The 24,313-nt window shown below is 40.5% G+C and overlaps 1 protein-coding gene across 6 annotated transcripts in view; it reads right to left on the bottom strand.

The window, feature by feature from the left end:
* Window positions 1-24,313, bottom strand: part of DISC1 (DISC1 scaffold protein) — a 397,938-nt gene that overhangs the window by 13,321 nt on the left and 360,304 nt on the right. For 4 of the 6 annotated variants that reach the window (XM_033199716.1, XM_033199715.1, XM_033199713.1 and 1 more), the window contains one exon: window positions 15,982-16,258. The exons of the other annotated variants lie outside the window; for them this stretch is intronic. In XM_033199716.1, coding sequence (XP_033055607.1) covers window positions 15,982-16,258 — 277 coding nt within the window. The remainder of the gene's footprint in view (window positions 1-15,981; window positions 16,259-24,313) is intronic. 6 annotated transcript variants of the gene reach the window in all.

The following is a 24,313-nucleotide window of genomic DNA, read 5'->3' on the forward strand; positions in this document are numbered from 1 at the left end:
TAGAAGGCCACAGACTTGTAAAGGAAAACAATAAACAAGGTTAAGAAAATGAGAACAGAAGACAGAGATTCTTAGAATAAAGCAGGGGGAGAAGCAAGAAATGAGCTCAGAAATAAAACTTAAATGTAAAGGTAATATTTCCTCAACTAAGAGTGAAAAGCTTAGAAGATACACTAAAAAATTTTTGCAGGTCAGACGCAGTGGCTCGTAGCTGTAATCCCAGCACTTTGGGAGGCTGAGGTGGGTGAATCATGAGGTCAGGAGTTTGAGACCAGCCTGGCCAACATGGTGAAACTCCCATCTCTACTAAAAATACAAAAATTAGCTGGGCATGGTGGTGGGTGCCTGTAATCCTAGCTACTCAAGAGGCTGAGGCAGAAGAATCGCTTAACCCCAGGAGGCGGAGATTGCAGTGAGCTGAGATCGCACCACTGCACTCCAGCCTGCACAACAGAGCAAGATTCTGTCTCAAAAAAACAAAAATGCATAAGGTAAACTATTAAGATATGTATTCAGCTTAAACTACAAGGTTACTATAAAAGCTACAGTGAATACCAGACAAGAATAACAAAATGCCCAGGTGTGCGATAATAGTCCCTGTTAAAAGGTCTTTGGAGATTATGCGTTATATAATATTATAATCAGGATACACAAATAACAATTAAATTCAGGTATATAATTTGACTTTTGCTATATTAGCTTTAAAATTTACATGCCAATGGCCAACTACATTAGAATAAAATAGTGCTAATGGGAACTGCAAATAACTATTGTAAATATTGGAGAAGTCTAGTATATTGAAGAATGAGCTACAAGCTACAGAATGAGCTATATACATTTACTGCAAGTAAGTGTACATAGAAAAGAAATCTAGTGGCAATAACATACAATTGTGGGGACATATGGACACAATTAAAGGAACTTTAATGTGAAGCACCCAGGAAGGTTTACTTGAAATTGACCATAACAGTGGTGAGAACACAGCAAATATATAAAAATCAAAGATACACATATATATATATATATTTTTTTTTTTTTTTCCTGATCCCAAAATAAAATTATCAGTCAAAGATGTGAAATTGAGGGTAGATTACACGGAAGTGTAGGAACTGGATATGAGTAACACCGTCATCACATATGAAATAAATGAGACACCAAGAAAAAGAACATCTGGGAAAAAATGATTGACAGTCATGAAGCCACAAATCATACAGGAAGGAGAAAAATACAGTGTTAGCAGGAAAATATATATGACTGAAAACACACTTAAAGAGAGAAAAAGCATAGACTCAGAACAGAAAACCAAGGAATTTAAAACACCCTTAAATGAAATCAAATGACTCAATCTTCATCTTACGGCTACAACAAATATGAAATCAAAGCTAAATTAAACAAATTTAAAATAGAGTTTTACATTTCTCCCCCAAACATATAATTCCTGCTTGTTTTCCTTTTTAAATTATGGGCAGATTGATAGTAATGGCATAAATTTTGGAAAGCAATTTCAGACCACATAACAAGCGTTTTAAATTGTTCGTATCTTAGGACCCAATAATTTCCCTTCCTGGAATCTATCAAAAAGAAATAATTTGTTCATTTAAATTGAAATAACTTTTATTAAGCCCTTGTAATAAGCATGGAAGAATGCCTATCACATATATATCAAATAGAAATAAAAGATTTTTCATGCAAAAATGATGGCATTATAAGTGTGGGAAAGAGGAAATAACTGCCCAACAATAAAGGGAATAGTTAAAATAAGTTCTGGTACATTAGATTTGAATTTAGCCATTAAAGTCATTTTTAATAAAGGAGCATTTAATGATGAAATAACTCAAATAGGCAAAGCATTAAAATATTTAAAATTATTATTTTGTGGGGCAGTATTACAGGACATTTTTATTTTCTTCTTTATACTTGCCTGAACCTTTAACATCTCTAAAATCTGGAAAAAAGTTACCAAAAACCCTAATTCAAACATAACAAAAAAGGAAGAAATTTACCTGAATTTTTTTTTAGTTTTTTTAGAGATTAAAAAACAAAGAATATAGCGTAAGGGAACAAATTCAGAGAGCTCAAGTCACCTGGTTAGCTAACAGAAGATCTGACTGGCATCCTTTTGTGGGGCTGGTTTTCCAAGGCAGTTACAGGACCTCTCTCAGGCTTGTGCAGGAACCACTACTTGTTGGTCTGACAGCTTGTGATTCTCAACTGAGAGGATATTGAACGTGAACCAGGTGGATATGACTTAAGAGATGTATTACTTTACTGTAATGCTCTCACTTGGAATCTTGGGAATAGAATTAGTTTAGACCTAAACTGAGAATTGACAGCTGATGAGAGGGTAGATTAATATATTTCTATCAATCTGATGAAAAATTCTGTTCTGTCCAAAGAAATCTGTCTGTCCAGAGAGAGCAGGGTGGGATCAGAACTATGGGTATTGGCTGGGTGTGGTGGCTCGCGCTTGTAATCCCAGCACTTTGGGAGGCCGAGGCAGGCAGATCACAAGGTCAAGAGAGACCATCCTGGCCAACACAGTGAAACCCTATCTCTGCTAATAATAAAAAAATTAGCTGGGTGTGGTGGCTCACACCTGTAGTCCCGGCTACTCAGAAGGCTGAGGTAGGAGAATTGCTTCAACCCAGGAGGCGGAGGTTGCAGTGAGCCAAGATTGCACCACTGCACTCTGGCCTAGCAACAGAGGAAACTCCATCTCAAAAAAAAAAAGCACCATGGGTATCCGCTGTGCAAAGTTGCCCAGGTCCTGCCTACTAGCCCATAAATCAGGGACTAGGCAAAACTTCCTTGGCCATTTCCATGCCATGCCCAGGTATGGCAGAGTGTAGCTGTGGTCATAGCAACACACTTTTCTGGAACATTGCCTCTCCACCATCAAGAAACAGAGTTTATTACTTCTCCTATTAAACCTGGATGGCCCTTGAAATTCCTTCAATGTATAGAACATAGTGAAGGTGACACTGCCTGACTTGCAAAGTCAGGTCATAAAAGGTGACATGTCTTTTCAGATCACCCACCCTGGAACCCAGCCTCCATGTTGTGAGGAAGCCCAAGCTATGGGCGGGCTGTTTATAGACATCTGGATGAGAGCCTCACCTAAAGCCCTAGTCAATAGTCAGACTTGGGAAGGACCGAACCTTCAGATGGTCCCAGCCCCTGTCTTCAAGTCATTCAGCTAACACCCAGACATTGTGGAGCAGAGACACCCTCCTCACTGTGCCCCACCCCAACTTCTGATCTACAGATCCACAAATATCCTAAATAGTTCTTTTACATCACTAAGTTTGTGGTGATTTTGATGCAGCCATAGTAGCTAAAACAGTGGGCTTACATGGGTTGTCCCTACACAGAACCTCGCATGAGTGGATAAAACGATTGCAAAATGCTAGCAAGAAGTGCATCTTCACTGGTATCTAGTTAGGGAGTTAACTGACGAGACTTTTGAAGCTCACTAAAGTGCTAATGCCCAGATTTGTCTCAGGGAGGGGAGCTCCTACCCATGCAGGGCGCTATGGCCATGAGGCTGGGAAGTGCAACAAAGACATTACAATGAGTGGCCATCGCCACTGGTCAGTGATCCCAGATCCCTGGCTCCTAGTTTAATATCTAAGTTATTGAACAGTACAGGCACATTTTCTGAGGGGGGTGTGTGTGTGTGTGTGTGTGTGTGTTTATGCACCAAGTATAGTCAAAATTTCCTAGGAAATTCCTCAGGAAGATATACCACAGTAAGTCCAATATATCTGATTGCAATACAACCCACAGGGCCTCACTTTCTTCCAGCTTTAGGAGAAGTGGCTCTTTCTTCAGTGGACACTTAGCAGAGCAAGGTGCTCACATCATGAGAGGCAGAAAGGTAAGAAATATACAGATTCCTGTCTCCCGGGCCCTCACACTGGCCTTGGGACACACCCACTGCCTAGACTGAAGGACAACATTGCTGTCTATTTAAATGATCATGTCCTCCTGGTATGTGATGTTTATATGTTACGGTCACACAGGACGGCACAGTCTCTGCAGGAAGCATGGAGTGTATTACACTACTTCTAGTTTTTCCCCTGCTTTGAAAGTACCTTGCTGGAGTATGTTCTCTCAAACCAGTGGGCTTTAGGCCTTATTCTGCAGAGATCCCCTGGTAGGAGGAAAAGGGTTTTTACTGTCAACCCTACCCCAGTTTCTAATTTTATCTGTCTTATTTGTTAAACCTTCGTAGAAAGCTAAATAAATAAATAATGGGAGCTGTTGAAGAGAGTTTGTTTGCTTGTTTTAAAATAAAAGAAACTTTTTTTCAAAGAAGGTATCCTTAGTGAAAGCTTTGGAAGCACTGACATTTCTGTTTAAGCCAAAATAGTGAGTTGTAAGCCAGGTGTATTAATCAGGAGGCTCTGCCTTGGGTTATAACTGCAAGAGAAATGGAACTTCCTTATCTTAACACCATCTTGTTTCCCAGGACAGCAAATGCATTTACAAAGATCTGCCTCCTTCAGGGCTACTAAGAATGTCGGAAACCTTCCCTGAGAATCTTAATACCTAGAAGTAGAGAGTGCTGCTGGATTTGGTAGGGGTCTTAGGAACCATTCTCAAGATTCAATTCCTTCTTTTACACACAAGAGGCTCGAAGAGTCTTTTAATTTTTATTTATTTTTATTTTTTTTGAGACAGAGTTTCGCTCTTGTTGCCCAGGCTGGAGTGCAATGGTGCAGTCTCGGCTCACTGCAACCTCCGCCTCCCGGGTTCAAGCGATTCTCCTGCCTCAGCCTCCCAAGTAGCTGGGATTACAGGCATCCGACTCCATGCCAGTCTAATTTTTGTATTTTTAGTAGAGGTGGGATTTCTCCACGTTGGTCAGGCTGGTCTCGAACTCCCAACCTCAGGTGATTTGCCTGCCTTGGCCTCCCCAAGTGCTGGGATTACAGGTGTGAGCCACTGCACCCGGCCAAAGAGGCATGTAACTTGGACAAAGTGGTGATGGAAAGAAATCAGAGCAGCAAACAGCGAGCACCTGAAGACATGGTGTTCTCTTCCCTTTTACCCTCAGAACTCCGCAAAGTCTCAATTCCTGGAGCGTTCAGTCTTATTAAAGGGATATGCTCCCTCCAGGACACAGAGGCATACTGAGTGGAGATGACAGTGATGACGACCATGACAACCTGGGATGCAATGCTGGGATGCAAGGACCCCCCCCATTCACAAGTCCATAAAATACCAGGCTGGAAGCAGAGAAAAGCAAGCGGGCACATGGGAAAGGTGGCAAGAACGTCTCCTTTCCTAATAAGAACATGAGTATCTGGTCCCATCTCTCCCATCAACTCGGTGGATTCCAAATGAACATAGTCTGAACCATGTCCAAAACTTCACACACTGAGTGTCTCTCGGTGTGCAATTTGTAACTTTTGCTCCCATTTGTACTTTTAAATTAAATGTGATGTGACCAAAAAAGAGAAAGCCTACATGACTGATACTTGATAATTAAAAATGCCACCCACTACAAAGCCACCAGGATTCCTAGCTGAAATGGAGTTTTGTAGGATTTGCAATTCTGAATGGATCATTGAAAGTACAGGTTGCTTGGCATTTCAAAATGTCTTTGAAGACTCTCCAGTAATTTGTCTTGTCAGGCAGTCCTTTCAGCAATTCAAATTATTATATTTTTTCCTTTCTGAACATCCATCCCATCATTTAGCCCTAGGAATCATTGTTTTCCCTGCGGGTCAGAATGAAAAGCAGCTACAACAGGTAAATGGTCTGACTGCTACACCTAACACCCCCTCTCTTCAAAACCCTGCAGATTCCACTTCTTCCAGGAACGCTCCAATCCCGATTCTCCAACCCTGCCTGCCTCTGGGTAAGAGGAATTCCTCCCTGCGTGTGTAACCACCTGTCTTCCTCACCAGATGATGACAGAATGATGTCCTGCCCCTGCCTCTGTCGTCCTACCTTGCTCATAAAAGGTGCCCAGTAATGCTTGTTGCAGCAACGAATGGAGACTCCTGTATCTTATGAGAACTTGGAAGAAGCTGTGCTGTTTTTCAGACTACACTTCCAAGAGATCATTTCACCCAAGTGTAAAGAGCCAGGAAGGAAAACCAACAAGAAGAACCTTTCTGGATGCTGAACACATGCCTTTGCCTCCGTGCAGCCAAGAACAGCCTGGGTTAATTTTCTTGCCACAGGGACAACCATGGGGTCCTGGGGTCCTCCACAGTACTGCTGTACACACATGGCTTTTATTGGCCTCCAAGAAAGCCCTACCATCTTCCCTGCTGTCCCTCCACACGGGAATGATTCAGTAGCACCGACTCAGTCAGGCAATATTTCAAATATAATTTGCTTAACTCACCTCACGATCAAAACCCATAGGCCTGAATGTTTGGGCAGAAATTTTCAGCTGTGTTGAATTAGAGCTGATGTCAAATTTCTGTCCTGCTCACCCAACTCAGGGAGTGTGATTTAAAATCAGAAAATGGGATTTCCTTTGTTAGGCAGGATTTTCCCATTAAAGTGACTTTCAAAAAACATTTTTCTATAAAAGTGTATACCCAGAAAAGCATTCAGTTGCTAGCCTGAGCAGATGTCTAAACCACATGCCCCAGTGAGAAGAACAGCCACAAATTCCATGACCAGGGTCTCCAAGGACATTTTTACTTAGTTATAGTTCCCATAAACAAGGCTTAAGTCTTTCCCTATGACATTTGGAAGATATCAACATTTAAAATTTTAGAACTGGAGCTTATATTCAAAGGGTAGGGAATATATTACTAAATAATAATGGTTGTTTTGATAAGAGAAAGTATCTGGAAACAATATCTCATCAGGCTGTATCTAGAGTGATGAGGAAATCATATTTATTATTTCTATTCTGAATAGAAAATACCTTTGGAAGAGGTAACTGTTTACATTAAATTGCTAGGTAGGTGGGTACTACTGTGGCTGCCAACTCTACTTAGGAAAAGCTTCCACACCTAATAGAGCATACATTTGCAGAAATCTTATCATCAGTGGACATTTGCCACAAATTTGAGCAGACAGACTACACCTTGGGTTGAGTCACTGGACCAAGATGATTTAAATAGTCTATTTCTTAAGATGCTGTCAAGAGTTATTCTAAAGGGAGGGACTATGTGAAGTCTGTAAGAGTGTCAAGAAATAGAATAAGAAAAATCTCAAAACTGAAGTAAGAAGTACTGCTAGGATTCTAAGATTAATCTGAGAAAACAGGCAGTTACCCTTCAGGTCTCTCTTTCAGACACTGTGCTGGGGGCTGTGCTGAGAAGTCATCAGTTACTTCCACCCTTGCTAGGGATCAGTGGTGCAGGGGAGGGGTTAGTACCTGTAGCTCTAGCGTGAACCTCCACCTTGGATACGGTACTCTTCGCTGGGACTCAACTGCTTACCCAGATCCTTATTTCCCTCGGCTGTGTAATAAGACATCAGCAACACCTATCCACAAAAGTATATTTGCCAAGCCACAAAAATATTTAATTCCTGCAGTGCAAGTCACAGGCTACACAGTAAGATAAACAAACAAACAAACAAAAAGGACAGGTGTTCCCTTATGGCCTTCAAGCCAACTGTTTACATATTTTACATATTTGGGGGCTATAGCGGTATTTAAGTTTTTTTTTAATTTTAAAAACGTAAAACTGAACACAGCACACACACATGCTTACAAGCCAAAAACGCTACTTGAGCCTCATAATGGTTGTTACATCATGAAGTCTCACTCCTTCTCCTCTGGCTTGAGGTAAACCCGATGTGATCACCACCATCCGTGAACTTAGCTGATGCATCAAACCATTTCCTTAGTTTAGTATTAAAATCACTATCTTAAATATGTTCCTTTGGGCTGTTTTCCAAAATATATGCTTGGCAAATACATTCCAGGAATGCGATATGGTTTTCTCTTTCTTTTTAAAATACTATCTAGATAAAGAATATTTACTTCAAACAAATGCCTGCCCACAACACAAAGAATATATTTCACATGTATTTGACATAGATTTTATGATGTTTGCCTTTTCATATAAATGCCGAGTTCTACAGTTGTGTAAATGCCAATAAGCAGGGAGGCAAAATTGAGACACTAAGCGTCTATCTTTATTACTCTGATACGAGTATTCATCCAAATATTCAAATTATATGGTTATTCTCTGAGTAACTGCGTATTTCTTTTAAAAGCATCCAGATGTCATCAGTGGTAAAGAAAGCATCTGAAATATTTAGACCTCTTTAGGTCAAAGCAAACAATGAATTGTCTTCAAGTATCTGCATGCTTGTTTTGAAGGTGGCTCAGAGAAACAGGCTCTAAATAAAAGTAATTAACAGAACGAAACAAATTGTTAGAAGAAGAAATTGCTTGCTAATTGGCATATGTTAATTGGCCTGTGGTTTCTAGTTTAGTTGAAGGGAAACCTTTGAAAAGCTCCAGTTTATATTACACGATCATGCAAGAGGATGTGAACTGCTTTTCTTTAAGCACACTGGGCTTGATTGTCAAATCTGAATAAAACCAAACTTCATTAGAACCCTCTAAGAAAATAATCCATTTGAATCCAAAACGAGATTCATGGCATAGGCTGGTACCTAGATACACTCCATTTAACAGAAGGATTCAGATTCTGGGGATAGGGACATCCAACCCTAAGGCCCTTTTGCATAAGAAAACAAAAATGAAAAGTGATTTGAGGGATTCCTTTGAAGGGAATGTGTTCTTTGAGCTAAGAAATATTGAACTGTAAAAGGAAACTATGAAGACAGAATCAAATCCCAAACTCCATCCAGGTTCACTTTACAGTAAAACAAATTTGAACTTCAAGTGTTTTTTTGTAAACTGTTTAACTATGATACTCCCATAGTTACTGTTTTTAAATGTCAGCATTTAATCCTGGTTCTGGATGTTACCCCTTCCAAGGGAGAGCTTGCTTCCCACCCTAAAGAAGGTGGTGCCCGAGGTGCTCAGAGGTGCCTGAGAGGCACCTTCTCAGGCACTTCTGTAGTTTGCTGGAAATAGATAGGGATGCTCTGGTTGGTGGTATCAACTCTTTCTCTCAAAAGGCACTCAGACAAAAAGAGCAAAGGACCACTCTTCTTTTCTCTCGCTGTTACCCAAGCTTGTTGGCCTGAGGTTCCTAATCATATCAGCAAAATAAGATCTGCTCTGCCATAATCAACGGTTCCAGGAAATACCTGGGGGCCGGGTGGAGGAGGGGGTGTGGAATAACCAGTGGCTGGCAAAGCAGAAACACCAACATAGACAGAACGGAAAACGTTAAATTATTCACTGAAAAAGGCAGTGCAGCAAGTCTTGGGCAGAGGTAAGAAAATTTGACGCAGGAGTTTCCTGGAACCCCAGTCCTCATCTCCTGCCTGCTGCTAGCTAGGAAGGGCAGGAATAGCTCACCACCAGCTTGTGGGGGTCCAGAAGCTCCTGACTTTAACTGCCCTGGCTGCCAAGTGGTGGGGAAATCAAATGCACTGTAGCTATGATGAGGGGACAGGAAGCTATTTTATTTTCCACATTACAAAACTTCTCAGCTACTCCCAGGACACCACTAAGGATTCATTGTATAACACTTCCTCTGTTACAAATGCCAAAAATGAGTCCTTGCCATTCAGGCAGAGGCCATCCTGCTATCGATCCCTCAGTCTGCATCGGTGAATGACAAGGAATTTCCAAGGTGAACGGCGTCACCAAGAGCCCTGAGGTTGTTTTCCTCAGAAGCGCTGAACTATTTTTAATTAGTGGAAAAAGGGCCACCGTGAGGCCCTGGAGCACAGAGCAAGGTTCCACCATGTTCCGAAAGAAGGAGAAGCCAGCAGATCAGAGGAGTCCCCTTCCTTCCCTTGGGCGGGTGAAGGAGGCTGAGAAGCTGATGACAGTAATAAACTGAGAAAACCAGCAGGAGCCAGCTCACTGAACGGAAGAAACACCTCTCTTACCCACCTGCCAGCTTGTCCCTGGGCTCTGCTTTCTCTCTCAAATTCAGTGGCCAAGGCCAGGCCAGGGGCAGGGCCCTGATAAGCCTGCGCATTTCTGTTTCTATTGGTCAAGTTGCATTTGTTTCTTAACTTCTGTAGGCCAGTTGTATTTAAAAACCCTAATCATACAATCTAAACAAATACTATGGAGAGCAATGATATATTAGTGTGAAAAAAGAGTGCTTGTCTCCATAAAAAGCAAGTTGGAAACCTTGGAAAGACTCAATAACATTTAAGAGAGAGGGAGAGGCTGAGAATCGTTTTCCAAGTGCTCTTAAAATTTCCAGTCCACTTTAAAGACACCAAAAGTGGCAATTGTTAATGATGCATGACAGGTGAGGTTTACACAAGAAGGGTCATGTGAAAAGCCAATTAGCAGGCTCTACAAACAGAAATCCTTGGTCCTATATCGAATGAACAGCAAATGAGAGGGCACGTTTTCAGCTAGAAATAAAAAGGTTTAAAATACACATGTATCATCCTTTATGATGCTCTGCCTTTTCTGACTTTTTAATTAACCAACCAATTACCAACCCTGCATCCTGGTTGCTTCTACTGCTCTACTCTTGGGAAAGATGGCTGCGTTTGCAAAACTTCAAAATGTAGTGGAGACAGAACTTTTCCTCATGCCTTAGCTTTTTGCTTTCTGCCCAAAGACATTAAACAAAAAGAGCAAAACCAGCTGATGGGTAAGTGAACATTTTTCCCTTGTCAGTTCTCTTCAAAAGTGGGAGAGATATCAAGAGATCACGTAGTTGGGGATATGCTCCCTGGAGAATCAAAGTGAATTTCCAGCTGTCCTAGGGCCAGTAAGTGTCAGAGAAAAGAAAGAATCAGATCTGGACCCATTATGGCTGAAGAGGAAGCACTTTTGCCCAATAGAGACATTTCTAGATACAGAAATCAGTTTAAGACAAGGAGGACAAACATCTTCATTGTGGATCACCTTTTCCAGCCTTTTTTTCATGTGAAATTGAGTAAAAAGGAATGGAGATACTTATGTTGTGGCTCACAGTATGATACCCCAAAGTGTGACACTTTGGTATGCCGAGTACTTTGAACCAAAGGAGACTGGAAGGCTCAGAAGCGAGGTCTCTCTGACCTTCTCCTGCCCTCCTCTCTCACACTCCTTTTTCTCCCTGGATGCAAGCCACAGAAACCGGAATTCCTCTTCCTCAAAGCCAGTCTTAGAAACTAGGACTCCTCTCCTGCAAAGCAACCATAAAACCTAGAAAGGTCACTCTCTTCCTTCTGCCTTGAAGACCCTCCATCCAGAGAAGTCCTGCCCCATACCCAAGAGGAATAAATACTACACACAGTGTCCAAGAAGAATCTGAACAGACAGGACTTGCTGGTCCGCTCACCCCCCAGGCTATAACCATTAGATTACACCCATTTTGTCCAATCACATTCCTTCATAGCTAACTATTCTTCATTACACCTGAGCATAAAAGTAGTTTTCCCTGGGTCTTTGAGTCTTCATTTCTGAAGCCTCCTGTGTCATGTAAAACTGATTAAATTAATGTGTTATGTTTTTCTCTTGTTAACTTGTTTTTGTTATAGGAGTGTTAGCCCTTATGATGGCTGAGGAAAGGTATCACACCTTTCCACCCCTAAACTTACAATGCTTTTTGAAGACCTCGATCTGAACAGATGAGGCTACATGGTTGTGTTGTGTCTTACTGCTAATTCCTTTCATTGCAGCCGTGTTCACACACTGGCTACTCACATACTGCACGCAATGACTCAACATTGCCATGTCCTCTTTTGGCCTCTTTAGTGAGAGCTACTGGCTCAGAAAGGAAGCAGCTGGGATGAGAAGTCTGGGGGAGCGATACTGTCCAGGGAGCCCATTATGTAGGAAGAGGAGTGGAAACAGAAAGCACCCCGCAGGCTAGGTTGCAGACAGGAAAGAAAAAAATTACGCAGGTATTATGGCCAGAACAGCCAGTACAAAAGAGTCACTTCACAGCAGAGGAAGCCTGGCTCACGATTTCCCTGGCTCCATTCTGGCCCCCATACAATTTCTGTAACATCTATGAACCAGGGCCAATAGCAGCGGATAGTTTCCAGAGTCCTCAGACAGGCTTGGAGGAGAGCTGTCATGAAACTGGAAAAGAAAAGGGCTCTTACAATTCGAGGAAGTTCATGCTAAGTTTGGCACAGAGCCCTGTTGCTGACTTCCTCTGTAACAAAATCCAAAGCAAATTGCTCCGCCTTAATGGGCCGAGCTGTAAAATGGGGGAATGGTGCTCAGCAGCCTGGCAAGGACCGTAGACACAGGGAAGGTGTTAATTAACGACAAAGTCCTTGTGATAACAAATTATCACGAGAATGCACATCACCACGTTGGCCAGATAAGCACGGAAAAGGCTTTGAAAACTCGTCTCCCTGTGGGCCTCTGTAAGAAGTCAGTAATTTTTCATGGAAGATTTGGGTCAAAAGGAAATTGACTGTCTTCAGGGCATCAAGCTTCAGTAGAGAAACCAGTATAGGATGCTCAGACCCAGCAGGGAGTTCCAAAGCAAAACCAACCCAGACCTGCAAGCAAATAGACATTTTAGCCACAGGATAAATGCAAAGTACCCAGACTTCAATGGCGCCCTGGAAAACACAGGCAGGAAAACAAAAGCACCTTCCTAATGAGACCCTGTACCTTCCATAGTCTAAAATCCTGGACCCAAATACAAACGAGATTTTTTCCTTCGTTAAACCTGTCTCTGCCTGGGTCTCTTCCACTAACTCATTGCTCATGTCTACTTTTTGACAAAAAGTGAGTATATTACACATGTAAAGGAAAATTTAAAAATCTCAAGCACCCCCAAACTCCTTAGGCAAAAGGGAAAGTTAAGCCTGGAGACTGAGTCATGCAAAACCCTCTTTCAAACAAATAGCTGTTGCTAGCATTAGGCATACAAAAAGCATTTTAGAGATGCTTGTGAATGCCAGAAAGAGTGATAGGAACAAAAGTTAACACAAATTAGCCTCTACTATGTATGCATCTCTCACTTTGAGATGCATCCTTTCATTTAAATCTTCATCACAGCTTCATGAGATAGTTTTCATTATCCTCTCATGCCGTGGTAGTGTTTTTCTTAGCAGATGTGGAGATGCAGGCTGTAAGAGGCCTAACTGAGGATTGCAGCAGACTCAGACTCAAGCCTTGTGCTCTTTCCGGCAGGCCAAATTGCCTTTTGACAGTCCTGAGACAAAAGCACTGACTCAAACATCTCTAGCCCAGTTTTTAAATAGGTAGACATTTAAAAAAAATTTTTTAAATCATTGTTGTAAAGTCATACACAGTAAAATTCACTCTTTCTGATGTAAAGTTATGGATTTAGACATATGCATACTCACATAACTACCACCACAATCAAGAGAGAATACATCTATCATCCCGCCCCCAACTTCCATACACCAGATTCCTTCCTGTTGCTCTTGGAATGAGTCCCTTCCCCTTTCCCAGCAACAGCTGATCTCTTTTCTGACCCCATAATTTTGCCCTTCTCAGAAAACATTAGCTTAAAATCCATGTCACTCATGAATTCAAAGAACGGCTGCCCTCTCTCTGAACACAAACCCACCACTGTGATACAGGAACAGGGAAATGATAGCGAAAGCCTGCAAAAGCTATAAGGTCCCCTCTAAAGCACCTACTCGCCCCCAAGAAAGTAACAAATAAATATAGGACATCCTCAGCATTTCAGTTGGTGGAGAGGATCTAGGAGGCTTTCTGGGGGACCCCTGGAGCACCTAAACAGCAGCCACCACAGGACCTAGGATAAGGTTCCACTCTTTATTCATCCTTGACCCCAAGCTTCCTATTTTTCAACAAATATAGCTCTGTGTTCTTATAGCCAGATAGTGAAATTGACAGGTGCTTGTAATCTTATGCAGGAAAACGAATCCTCCTATGCCTGGGAAAGTCTGTCCCCAGAGAGCCCGGAGGGTTCAGGGCTCAGTGGGTAGGGCAGAGAAGGGGGGAGAGAGGGAGGATGAGAGTGATGGGGTTCAGAATACACTACCCCAAAATATGGCACCTTGGCATTTGAGGAACAGCAGAAGCAGGAAAGTCTCTCTGACCTTCTGTAGCCATTCTCTCCTGAAGCAGGCCATAAATAATTCTCTGACTTTCCTCTAACCACCTCTGACCACCCTCATCCTTAAAGTGTATAACCTATACCCAAAGGAAAGGAGTGTCCTTATCTCTGAAGACACACGGATGCAGTGAAGAATCTGAGCAAACAGGCCTTGCTAAGCTCCCCGCAGTTTATTGCCATTAGATCACATTCCTTTTGTCCAATTATACTTCTCCACATCTGTCTGCTATTCTTCAAACTGAAGCATAAAAATACACTGGTTTCTGTTGCTTTGGGTCTTCATTTCTGCAGGCTCCTGTGTCATGTAAATTTTCTATTAAGCAAATTTGCACATTTTTCTCTTGCTACTCTAGCTGCATGGGGCCTCAGCTGAGAACCTTTAGATGCATCAAGGAAAGATACTGATTTTTCTCCCCTACAGGAGTAAGGGACCTCTGCTGAATCCGTCCTGGCCTCCAGCAGAATCAGTGACCCATGGACTCCATCACACACCTGGCATGACTTCTGACTGCCCCACACTGAACTCCTCCTGGAAGCTCACTTTGAAAAGCCAGCCACACCTTCAAAGACTCATTTCCAGAGCCTGCAGTTTCTTCCATCCAGGAATAAACCCTTGTTTAGGTGGCACCTCCCTCCATCCCAGAATATTCTTTCAAACCATCCACCTGCAGCAGGTGGTAACTTTTCAACACCTCTACCCAGAGCACTGGAAACCAGGCTTTGCTGGAGGATTCCACCTGCAGCAACTGGGTTAACAAAAGAGGTGAGATGTCTATAAATTATAGTAGAGCCTGTGATTGGGCCAGCAAGGATGCAGAGTGACAACGGTTGCTTTCTTATAAGGCCACGGAATCCAAATATAGGATCAAGGATCAATTTTCCAAGCAGTCCAGAGGCAGTGACTAAGAACACAAAGGTCTGCTCTCTGAAGGTCATGGTCCTGCAGAGGGGATGTGAGGCTGCCAGGGCTGGCCTGGGGAGGTAACAATTTCCTCACCCACCAGTGGTGAGTCCTGGCAAAGACCCAGGGAGGAAGCACAGCTAACATCTAACATCAACCATGAGACTTGAAGGCCATGTGTCACGTTCCTCCAGCCTCTCCATGCTATTTCCTTTTCACACTCAGAACACCTGGGAACCTGGGCCAACAAAGAGCTCTGAAGACTCAGGTCATGACACTGAAACAGGAAAAACTTCCTAGGGCCTTTTTATGGAAAAGACTCTTGTTAGGGTGGGAGTAGGAAAGTGAGAAGAGGAAGGGGAAGGGAGAGAGGAAAGAGGGGAGAGAAAAGTAAAGTTAAATAAAACCATATTTTAATTTGTAATACATATATCTCAGGCCAAACTTTAGTTGTGTTTATGAAAGAAGAACATTATAAATATTCATTATGATCTGGTTTTGGTAAAAACAATTAATGGGATGAATATATATATTTGAATGTTTCATTCAAATAATAATATATTGTAATATATAGATTCTAAACATATAATTAAATATCATATGATATATGGTATATAATGTATAGTATATATGTTAAATATGTATGGCATATATAATCTATAGTGTATGATAACTATGTTATATATGACATATATAATGTATGCTATATATGGTAATTCTATATTAGACTGCATATTCTAATTCTAGCCACTAAATTAGAATGAAAATGGAACTAAATATGCCAAAAGTTGGGTTTTTTTGCTCTTCTATATTTCAAACTTTGACAAAAGTTTGTAATCATATTCAAGTTACTGAAACTTTTAAAAGTTTATATGCTCAATGGGAAGCCCTCCCAATATGTATTGTTCCCATTTGAAGCATGGTCCCAAAGTACCCCCTAGAATAGGAGTCCCCTCTAAAGGCCATGTGGAAAGGACAGACCTCTTTCTGTTCGCCTCCAGCACAGTACAGAGAGGGGATCAGGTGAGCCTTCCATTCTTCCAATGCCTGCAAAGGGGTCTTCATTTTATCCTCGGAGTGGAGCCTGGGGGGAATGGGAGGAGCATCTATACAGACAGCTCCCTCTAAGTCATCCATCTGCCTCTCATCTTCTACAGACAGGCTTCCCCTGGCTTCCTGGAGTTGTAGGCTCTGGATAAGCAATCGACAAGCTTCCAAGTCAGCTTCCCACACTTTCCCAAGCAATGGACACTTGCAGCTGAGACAGAGAGGAAACAAAGGCATAAAAATAAACTCAGTGATGTTTCATCATACCAGGTCAACAGCTTGTCTACCAGGCTAAAAGTCAGCCAGTCATCTTACACTTGATGACTTAATTTCACAATGATAAATTACTTCAACTAGAAGATGTATCAGAGGGACTAAATTTGTACACCATCAAGTCACCATGAAATGTGTTCATCCTTAGCTGCTTGGTCTGCAAAGGCATCCAAAATCCTATGTATTTTTCCAGACTCAGCAGCCCAATACAACACAGTTTCTGCTCATATCTGTATTTCCAGCCCTACTGTCTTGCTTTGAATCCTCAGACCTGTCCAACTCTTCCAGGCTAGATCATCTCTCTCCGTCCATTCCCCACCAACACACATACACCCAGGCCTTCATCTGACTAAATCATATTATCTTTAGAACTCGGCTTAAATAACCTTTTTGGGAGAAACATTCCCTGCCTTCTAACTGGAAAATATGATGGATCTCTTAGCATTTTTTACTTTTATTTCAGAATATTTATCACAATTCTAATTATTTATGTGATTATTATTTTCTTTTCCCTGAGAGCAGGGCTTGTAACTATGTTGTTCTCCACTCTATTGCTAGACTCTTTGTGTTAGTCTGTTTTCATTCTGCTAAAAAGAACTGCCCAAGACTGGTTAATTTATAAAGGAAAAAGGTTTAATTGACACACAGTTCAGCGTGGCTGGGGAGGCCTCAGGAAACTGACAATCATGGCAGAAGGTGAAGGGGAAGCCAGGCACCTTCTTCACATGGTGGCAGGAAGGAGAATTGCAGAACGAAGCGGGAAGAGCCCCTTATAAAACCACCAGATCTCATGAGAACTCACTATCCTGGGAACAGCACTGGGGAAACTGCCCCCATGATTCAATTACCTACACCTGGTCTCTCCCTTGACATTTGGGAACTATGGGGATCACAATTCAAGATGAAATTTGGGTGGGGACACAAAGCCTAACAATATCATTTCACCCCGGCCCCTCTCAAATCTCATGTCCCTTCCAAATTTCAAAACCAATCATGCTTTTCCAACAGTACGCCAAAGTCTTAAATCATTCTAGCATTAGCCCAAAATTCCAAGTCCGAAGTCTAATCTGAGACAAGGTAAGTCTCTTCCACCTAGGCGCCTGTAAAATCAAAAGCAAGTTAGTTACTTCCAAGATACAATGGGGGTACAGGCAATGGATAAATGCTCCATCCCAAATGGGAGAAATTGGCCAAAGCAAAGGGGTTACAGGCCCCATGCAACTCCAAATTCCATCCAAGGAGTCAAATCTTAAAGATCTGAAATGATCTCCTTTGACTCCATGTCTTACAACCAGGTCATGCTGATGTAAGAAATGGGTTCCCATGGTCTTGGACAGCTCCACCCCTATGGCTTTGCTGGTAAAGTCCCCCTCCTGGCTGCTTTCACAGGTTGGCATTGAGTGTCTGCAGCTTTTCCAGGTACATGGTGCAAACTATCAGTGGATCTACCATTCTGGGGTCTGGAGGATGGTGGCCCTCTTCTCACAGCTCCACTAGGCAGTGCCCCAGTGGGGACTCTGTCTGTGGGCTCTGACCCCACATTTTCCTTCCACACTGCTCTAACAGAGGTTCTCCATGAGCGCTCCACCCCTGCAGCAAACTTCTGCCTGGAAATTCAGGCATTTCCGTACATCCTCTGAAATCTAGGCAGAGGTTCTCAAACCTCAATTCGTGATTTCTGTGCACCCACAGGTCCAACACCACATGTAAGCCTCCAAGGCTTAGGGCTTGCACCCTCTGAAGCAACAGCCTGAGCTGTACATTGGCCCCTTTCAGTCATGGCTGGGACACAGGGTACCAAGTCCTGAGACTGCACAAAGCTGCAAGGCCCTGGGCCCAGCCCACAAAACCATTTTTTCCTCCTAGGTCACCAGGCCTGTCACGGGAAGGGCTGCCATGAAGACCTCTGACATGCCTTGGAGACATTTTCTCCATTGTTTTGGGAATTAACATTTGGCTGCTTGTTACATATGCAAATTTCTGTAGCCAGCTTGAATTTCTCCTCAGAAAATGGAATTTTATTTTCTATTGCATCATCAGGCTGTGAATTTTCTAAAATCTTATGCCTTGCTTCCCTTTTAAATATAAGTTCCAGTTACAAATCATCTCTTTGTGAATGCATAAAAATGAATTCTTTTAAGAGCACCCAAGTCACCTCTTGAATGCTTTGCTGCTTAGAAATTTATTCCACTAGATACCCTAAATCATCTCTCTCAAGTTCAAAGTTCCAGAGATCTCTAGGGCTGGGGCAAAATGCTGCCCATCTCTTTGCTAAAACATAACAATTGCTCCAGTTCCCAAGAAGTTCCTCATCTCCATCTGATACTACCTCAGCCTGGACTTCATTATCCATATCACTATCAGCATTTTGGTCAAAGCCAAGTCTCTAGGAAGTTACAAACTTTCCCACATCTTCCTGTCTTCTTCTGAGCCCTCCAAACTGTTCCAACCTCTGCCTGTTACCCAGTTCCAAGTCTCTTTCACATTTTTGGGTATCTTTATGGCATCTTCAACATGGATCATGAACTCAAATACATAGCATGCCCAGCATGCAATGTAAATGTGTGGAGCAGAGAAGGGATGATATAAACCATGACAACTAATATTCAGCCTCATTGGTAGAAGATAATAAAAAAGAGTGACTCTGGATAGTTGGGAGTACATATCCCTGTATACGGAGCACATCATCAACTCATCAACTCAGGCACACTGAAATTATGAGGGATGTAAATTCAATGTTGACAAACATTTTGACTTTTTTTGGAAAACCAAAAATCAGGAATTTTCAATGAAAATATATATTTTCATCCATCCAGACAGCTTCATGCCAGATTATTTTCTACAGACCTATCTTCCATTTAATAACCCTTCCTTCTACTGTCTTGAATCTGCTGTTCAATCTACTATTGTGTTCTAAGTTTCAGTTACTTTTAATTTGATTTTCTTTTATATATTCCAGCTCTCTGTCAAAATTCTCCATCATGTTCCCTATTTTCTTAGACATATTAATTAACATTCTCCTAAAGCCCATGTCCATAAATGATGAGATCAGAAGGATAAAGAAGGAATTAGGCCGGGCGTGGTGGCTCAAGCCTGTAATCCCAGCACTTTGGGAGGCCGAGACGGGCGGATCACGAGGTCAGGAGATCGAGACCATCCTGGCTAACATGGTGAAACCCCGTCTCTACTAAAAAATACAAAAAACTAGCCGGGTGAGGTGGCGGGCGCCTGTAGTCCCAGCTACTCGGGAGGCTGAGGCAGGAGAATGGCATAAACCCGGGAGGCAGAGCTTGCAGTGAGCTGAGATCCGGCCACTGCACTCCAGCCTGGGCGACAGAGCGAGACTCTGTCTCAAAAAAAAAAAAAAAAAAAAAAAAAAGAAGGAATTAGACAGAAGTAATATTGGAAGAGATTATCAGCTGAAAATACCATGTGTTGACAAAGAACATCACACCACACATTTAGGAAGCACTACAATTCAAAATAGGAAAAGATCAAAGAAAACACATACCTAGGCCCATCATAATGAAATTTCTAAACATCAAAGACAGAACAAAATTCTTAAAAGCAGTGAGAGAAAAAGAAAGGTACCTTAACTTCAAACGAACAAAAATATGGATGACAGAAACAGTGAAAGCTAGGAGACAATAAAACATCTTTAAAATGCTGAAAGAAATTAATTGGCAATCTAGAACTATGCAATCATTTTGAATTTTCTTCAAAAATAAAAGTAAAATAAGCTTGGCATGGTGGCTTATAATGGGAGAGGCATAATGGGACTTCTCATGTACAAGAAGCATTTTATTTCTTGATGGTGATGATTCCATGAGTTCATTTTGTGAAAAATCATCAAGCAGCACATTCATGATGTGTGTATTTTATGTCCATGCCAATATAAAATAACAAAAAGAGAAAGAAAATATAATAAGAAAAGGAGGAAGAAAGGAAGGAAGGAAGGAAGGAAGGAAGGAAGGAAGGAAAGAAGGAAGGAAAGAAGGAAGGAAGGAAGGGAAGTAGGAAGGAGCGAGGAAAGAAGGAAGGAAGGAAGGAAAGAAGGATGGAAGGAAAGAAGGGAAGTAGGAAAGAAGGAAGGAAAGGAGGAAGGAAAGAAGGGAGGGAGGGAGGGAGGGAGGGAAGGAGGGAGGGAACAGATTTTCTGAGAGATGCACTGGAGCAGCAGTGCAGGAATGGGGTCTGGTCCACACTAGAAACAACAGTCCTTAGTTGGGGGCACTTTGGTATTTTTCGTTTTCCTAATTTTAGCCAATCTAATAGGTAAAAGGTAGGATCTTGTTTGAAGTTGCATTTCTCCACTAGGATCATTTCATAGCCACTCAGATTTTCTTCTGTGAATTATCTTTTCATATTCATTGTCTATTTATTCCTTTCTTGGGTTCCCTATCCTTTTTCCCAAGGGTTTTGTTGAAGGAGACATTTTATTACCATTTCAATATCTTTAACTTTTACACTCTATTCAACTTTTCCATTTATTCTTCTGTACATTTTAATATTTTACATCCTTTATATAAATTAATCCTTTTTGAATGAATTTCAAATGTATTGTTACATGTTTGTTCATATTTTTTAAAACTATTTTTAAAATTACTTGTTTGTAGATCTCCTTTCCAGGATGTGTTTTACTTATTCTTTTTCTGATTTATCTTATTCAGTCTTATCAAAGGTTTGCTATCTTATTACTCTTTTCAAAGAACTGATTTTTCCTTTGTTAATCTTCATATTAATCATTTTTCACTATTTCATTGATTTGTTCTTATCTTATATTTCCATTTTCCCCATTTCTTTGGATTTATTATCTTACTTTTTATTAGCTTCTGTTAAACACTTAACTCATTTGTTTTCTTTTTCATATTTTCCTCTTTTGATATTTTAATGTTATAATAAGCATATTTAAAGCTCTTAATTTTTGTCTGAGTAATACTTTAACCATGTCCAATATATGTTTATTTAAAGTTTTAGTTATTATATATATATATATATATATATATGTATTTTTTGAGACAGAGTCTCGCTCTGTTGCCCAGGCTGGAGTGCAGTGTGATCTGAGCTCACTGCAACATACAGAAAAATATGGAAAATAATTTAGCAAACACTTGTGGGCCTATCACAAAATCTATCAATTTGAAATATTTTTCTGTAATAGCATTATATGTTTTTTTAGAATTTATAGCATTATTGTCCAGCAGATTTTACAGACAGCGTTTTTCATTATCTTTCCTAATGGTTCCCTTGTTAATTCAAGGATTGTATAGTGATAGATATATCTTTTAGTTTCTAAATAGAAGAGATTTTTTTCACCTCCCTTTTTGTTAGATTAATACCTAATTTTATTGCATACTGGTTGAGAATTAACTCTATAAAATTATCTGAGGGTTCTTCTATCACCTAGTACTTCATTGATTTTTGTAAAATTTCCATATGTGTCCAAAAAGAATGAGCATTGTGTTCATTGAAAGGAAAGTGAAGGCATATTATGTTATTAAAATTTTTATGTATTTGTTTTTCTTGTTGTTTGCTTCATCTATGAGTTTCTGAAATGAGTGTTTTAAATTTCCAACTATAATTCTTGATTCTTCTATTTCCTCCCATAATTTTATTGGTTGTTTTATTAGTCTCAGATTAGGATGTTAGATACCTAGGGGTTCCAATCATTACATTTTCTAACTGCTTCTTTTCTTTATATGACAATTTTCATTACTGATATTATATTTTAGCCTTAAAGTCTATTTTGTCTGATATTAAAATTGTTATTCCAACACTCTTTTAGTTCAATTTTATCTTTTTACCATTCTACGTTTTCAGTCTATTTGCATATTTTTAAAACGACTCTAACACAAAACATTTGCTGAATTGTATAAAACCCATTCTAAGATTTTATCTTTGGATTGCTGGTTTTAACCCATGTACTCTCAATAATTGTAATTACTGTGTAATTATTGGTGTTTTCTCGTTGATTTTAGCCCAGTTTTTCAATTAAAAAATTCCCTTTTTTCTTTTTTCTATTTTCCTTTTTCTTTTTATTAAATTCACATACAATTGTAAGAAAGAATATAGAGAGTTCTCATGTACCTTTACCCAGTTCTTCAAAATGGTAACACTTTGCAAAAACAATAGTGCAATATCATGCCAGCATATTGACATTGATAAAATCCACCGATCTTTGTCAGAGTTCCCATTGTGTGTGTGTTTTCATAGTTTTATACAACTGTATCACTTATGTAAGTTCCGGTACCCCTTACCACATTCAAGCTACAGAACAATTCAATTATCACAAGAATCCGCATGTCCCCTTTTATAACCACACCTGCCTACGTCCCATGCCTCCCCTCCCTAGTCCCTGGAGACCACTAAGTCTGTTACCCCTTTTTAAAATGTTGTCATTTCAAAAATGTTATATAAACAGAATCACAAAGTAGATACCTTCAGGAATTGGCTTTTGTGTGTGTGTGTGTGTGTGTGTGTGTGCTCAGTATAACTTCCTGGAGATTCACATATCAATTGTTTGTTCCTTTTTAACTGCTGAGTAGTATTCCATGCTATGTATGTACCACAGTGTGTTTAACCATTCACCCACAGACAGATATTTTGGATACTCCTAGTCTGGGGATATTATGAATAAAAGATGCTATGAACATCTGTGCACAGGTGTTTGTGTGAAATTAAATTTTCATTTTTCTGAAATAATCGTCTAACAGCACAATTACTGGGTTGTATCATAGTTACATGTTTAGTTTTGAAAGAAACTGCCAAACTGTTTTTCAGAGTGGCCATACCATTTGCATTCTTATCAAAAATGTATGAGTGATCTTGGATCCTCACCAGTAGTTGGTGTTATAATTTTTTTTTGTTTTTGCCATTCTGAGAGGTGTGCAATGCTATCTCATTGCAGCTTCAATTTCCATTATCCTCATGTCTAATGATGTTGACTACCTTTTCATGTGCTTCTTTGCCATCCATATAGCCTCTTCAGTGAGGTATATTTTATGTCTTTTGCCTCTTTTCTACTCAAATTAACATTTTTTAGTATTGAGTTTTCAGACTTTATACATTCTACATACTAATGATTTGTCAGATATATATGGTTACAAACATGTCTCCCAGTCTCTAGCTTGTCCTTTCATCCTCTTCACGTGAATCTTTACAGAGCAAAAGGTTTTACTTCAAAGAGGTTCAGCCTATCAATGTTTCCTTTTACTTGACTGTGCTTCTAGTGTCGAGTCTTAGAAATTTTTGCCTTGCCTTAGGTCTCAAAGACTGACTCCTCTTTTTTCCTAAAAGGTTTATAGTTTTGTATTTTACAGTTAGGTCCTTGATCCATTTTAAGTTAATTTTTGTAAGAAGTATGAGACTTAGTTTGAGTTCATCTTTTTGCTTATGAATGTTCAATAGCTCTAGCTCCATTTGTTAAAAATTCTATTGTTCCTTCATTGAATTACTTTTATACGTTTGCCAAAAATCATTTCACCTCAATTTATTTATAATACGTTGGATTATATCTCTTGGTATATTTTGCATAACAATTGTTCTGTGTATTACAATATGCTGGTGGCATCACCATCAGCTGGCACCAATATTTTGCTACTTTAAGTACACAAATAAGCCTCCCTTCCATTTCAGTCTCTACTTTCTGCACTTCAAAATATTATTTCCTGGTGTATTGGTTCACACCTGTAATCCCAGCACTTTGGAAGGGCGAGGCAGGCGGATCACCTGAGGTCAGGAGTTAGAGACCAGCCTGACCAATATGGTGAAACCCCATCTCTACTAAAAATACAAAAATTAGCTGGCACGGTGGCACGTGCTTGTAGTTCCAGCTACTCAGGAGGCTGAGATAGGAGAATTGCTTGAACCTGGGAGGTGGAGGTTGCAGTGAACCGAGATCGCGCCACTGCACTCCAGCCTGGGTGACAGAATAAGACTCCGTCTCAAAAATAAAATAAAATAAAATAAAATATTATTGTCTTAAGTATCAGAT

The sequence above is a fragment of the Trachypithecus francoisi genome, unplaced genomic scaffold (assembly GCF_009764315.1).
Source record: "Trachypithecus francoisi isolate TF-2019V2 unplaced genomic scaffold, Tfra_2.0 Lachesis_group5, whole genome shotgun sequence".
NCBI lineage: Eukaryota > Metazoa > Chordata > Mammalia > Primates > Cercopithecidae > Trachypithecus > Trachypithecus francoisi.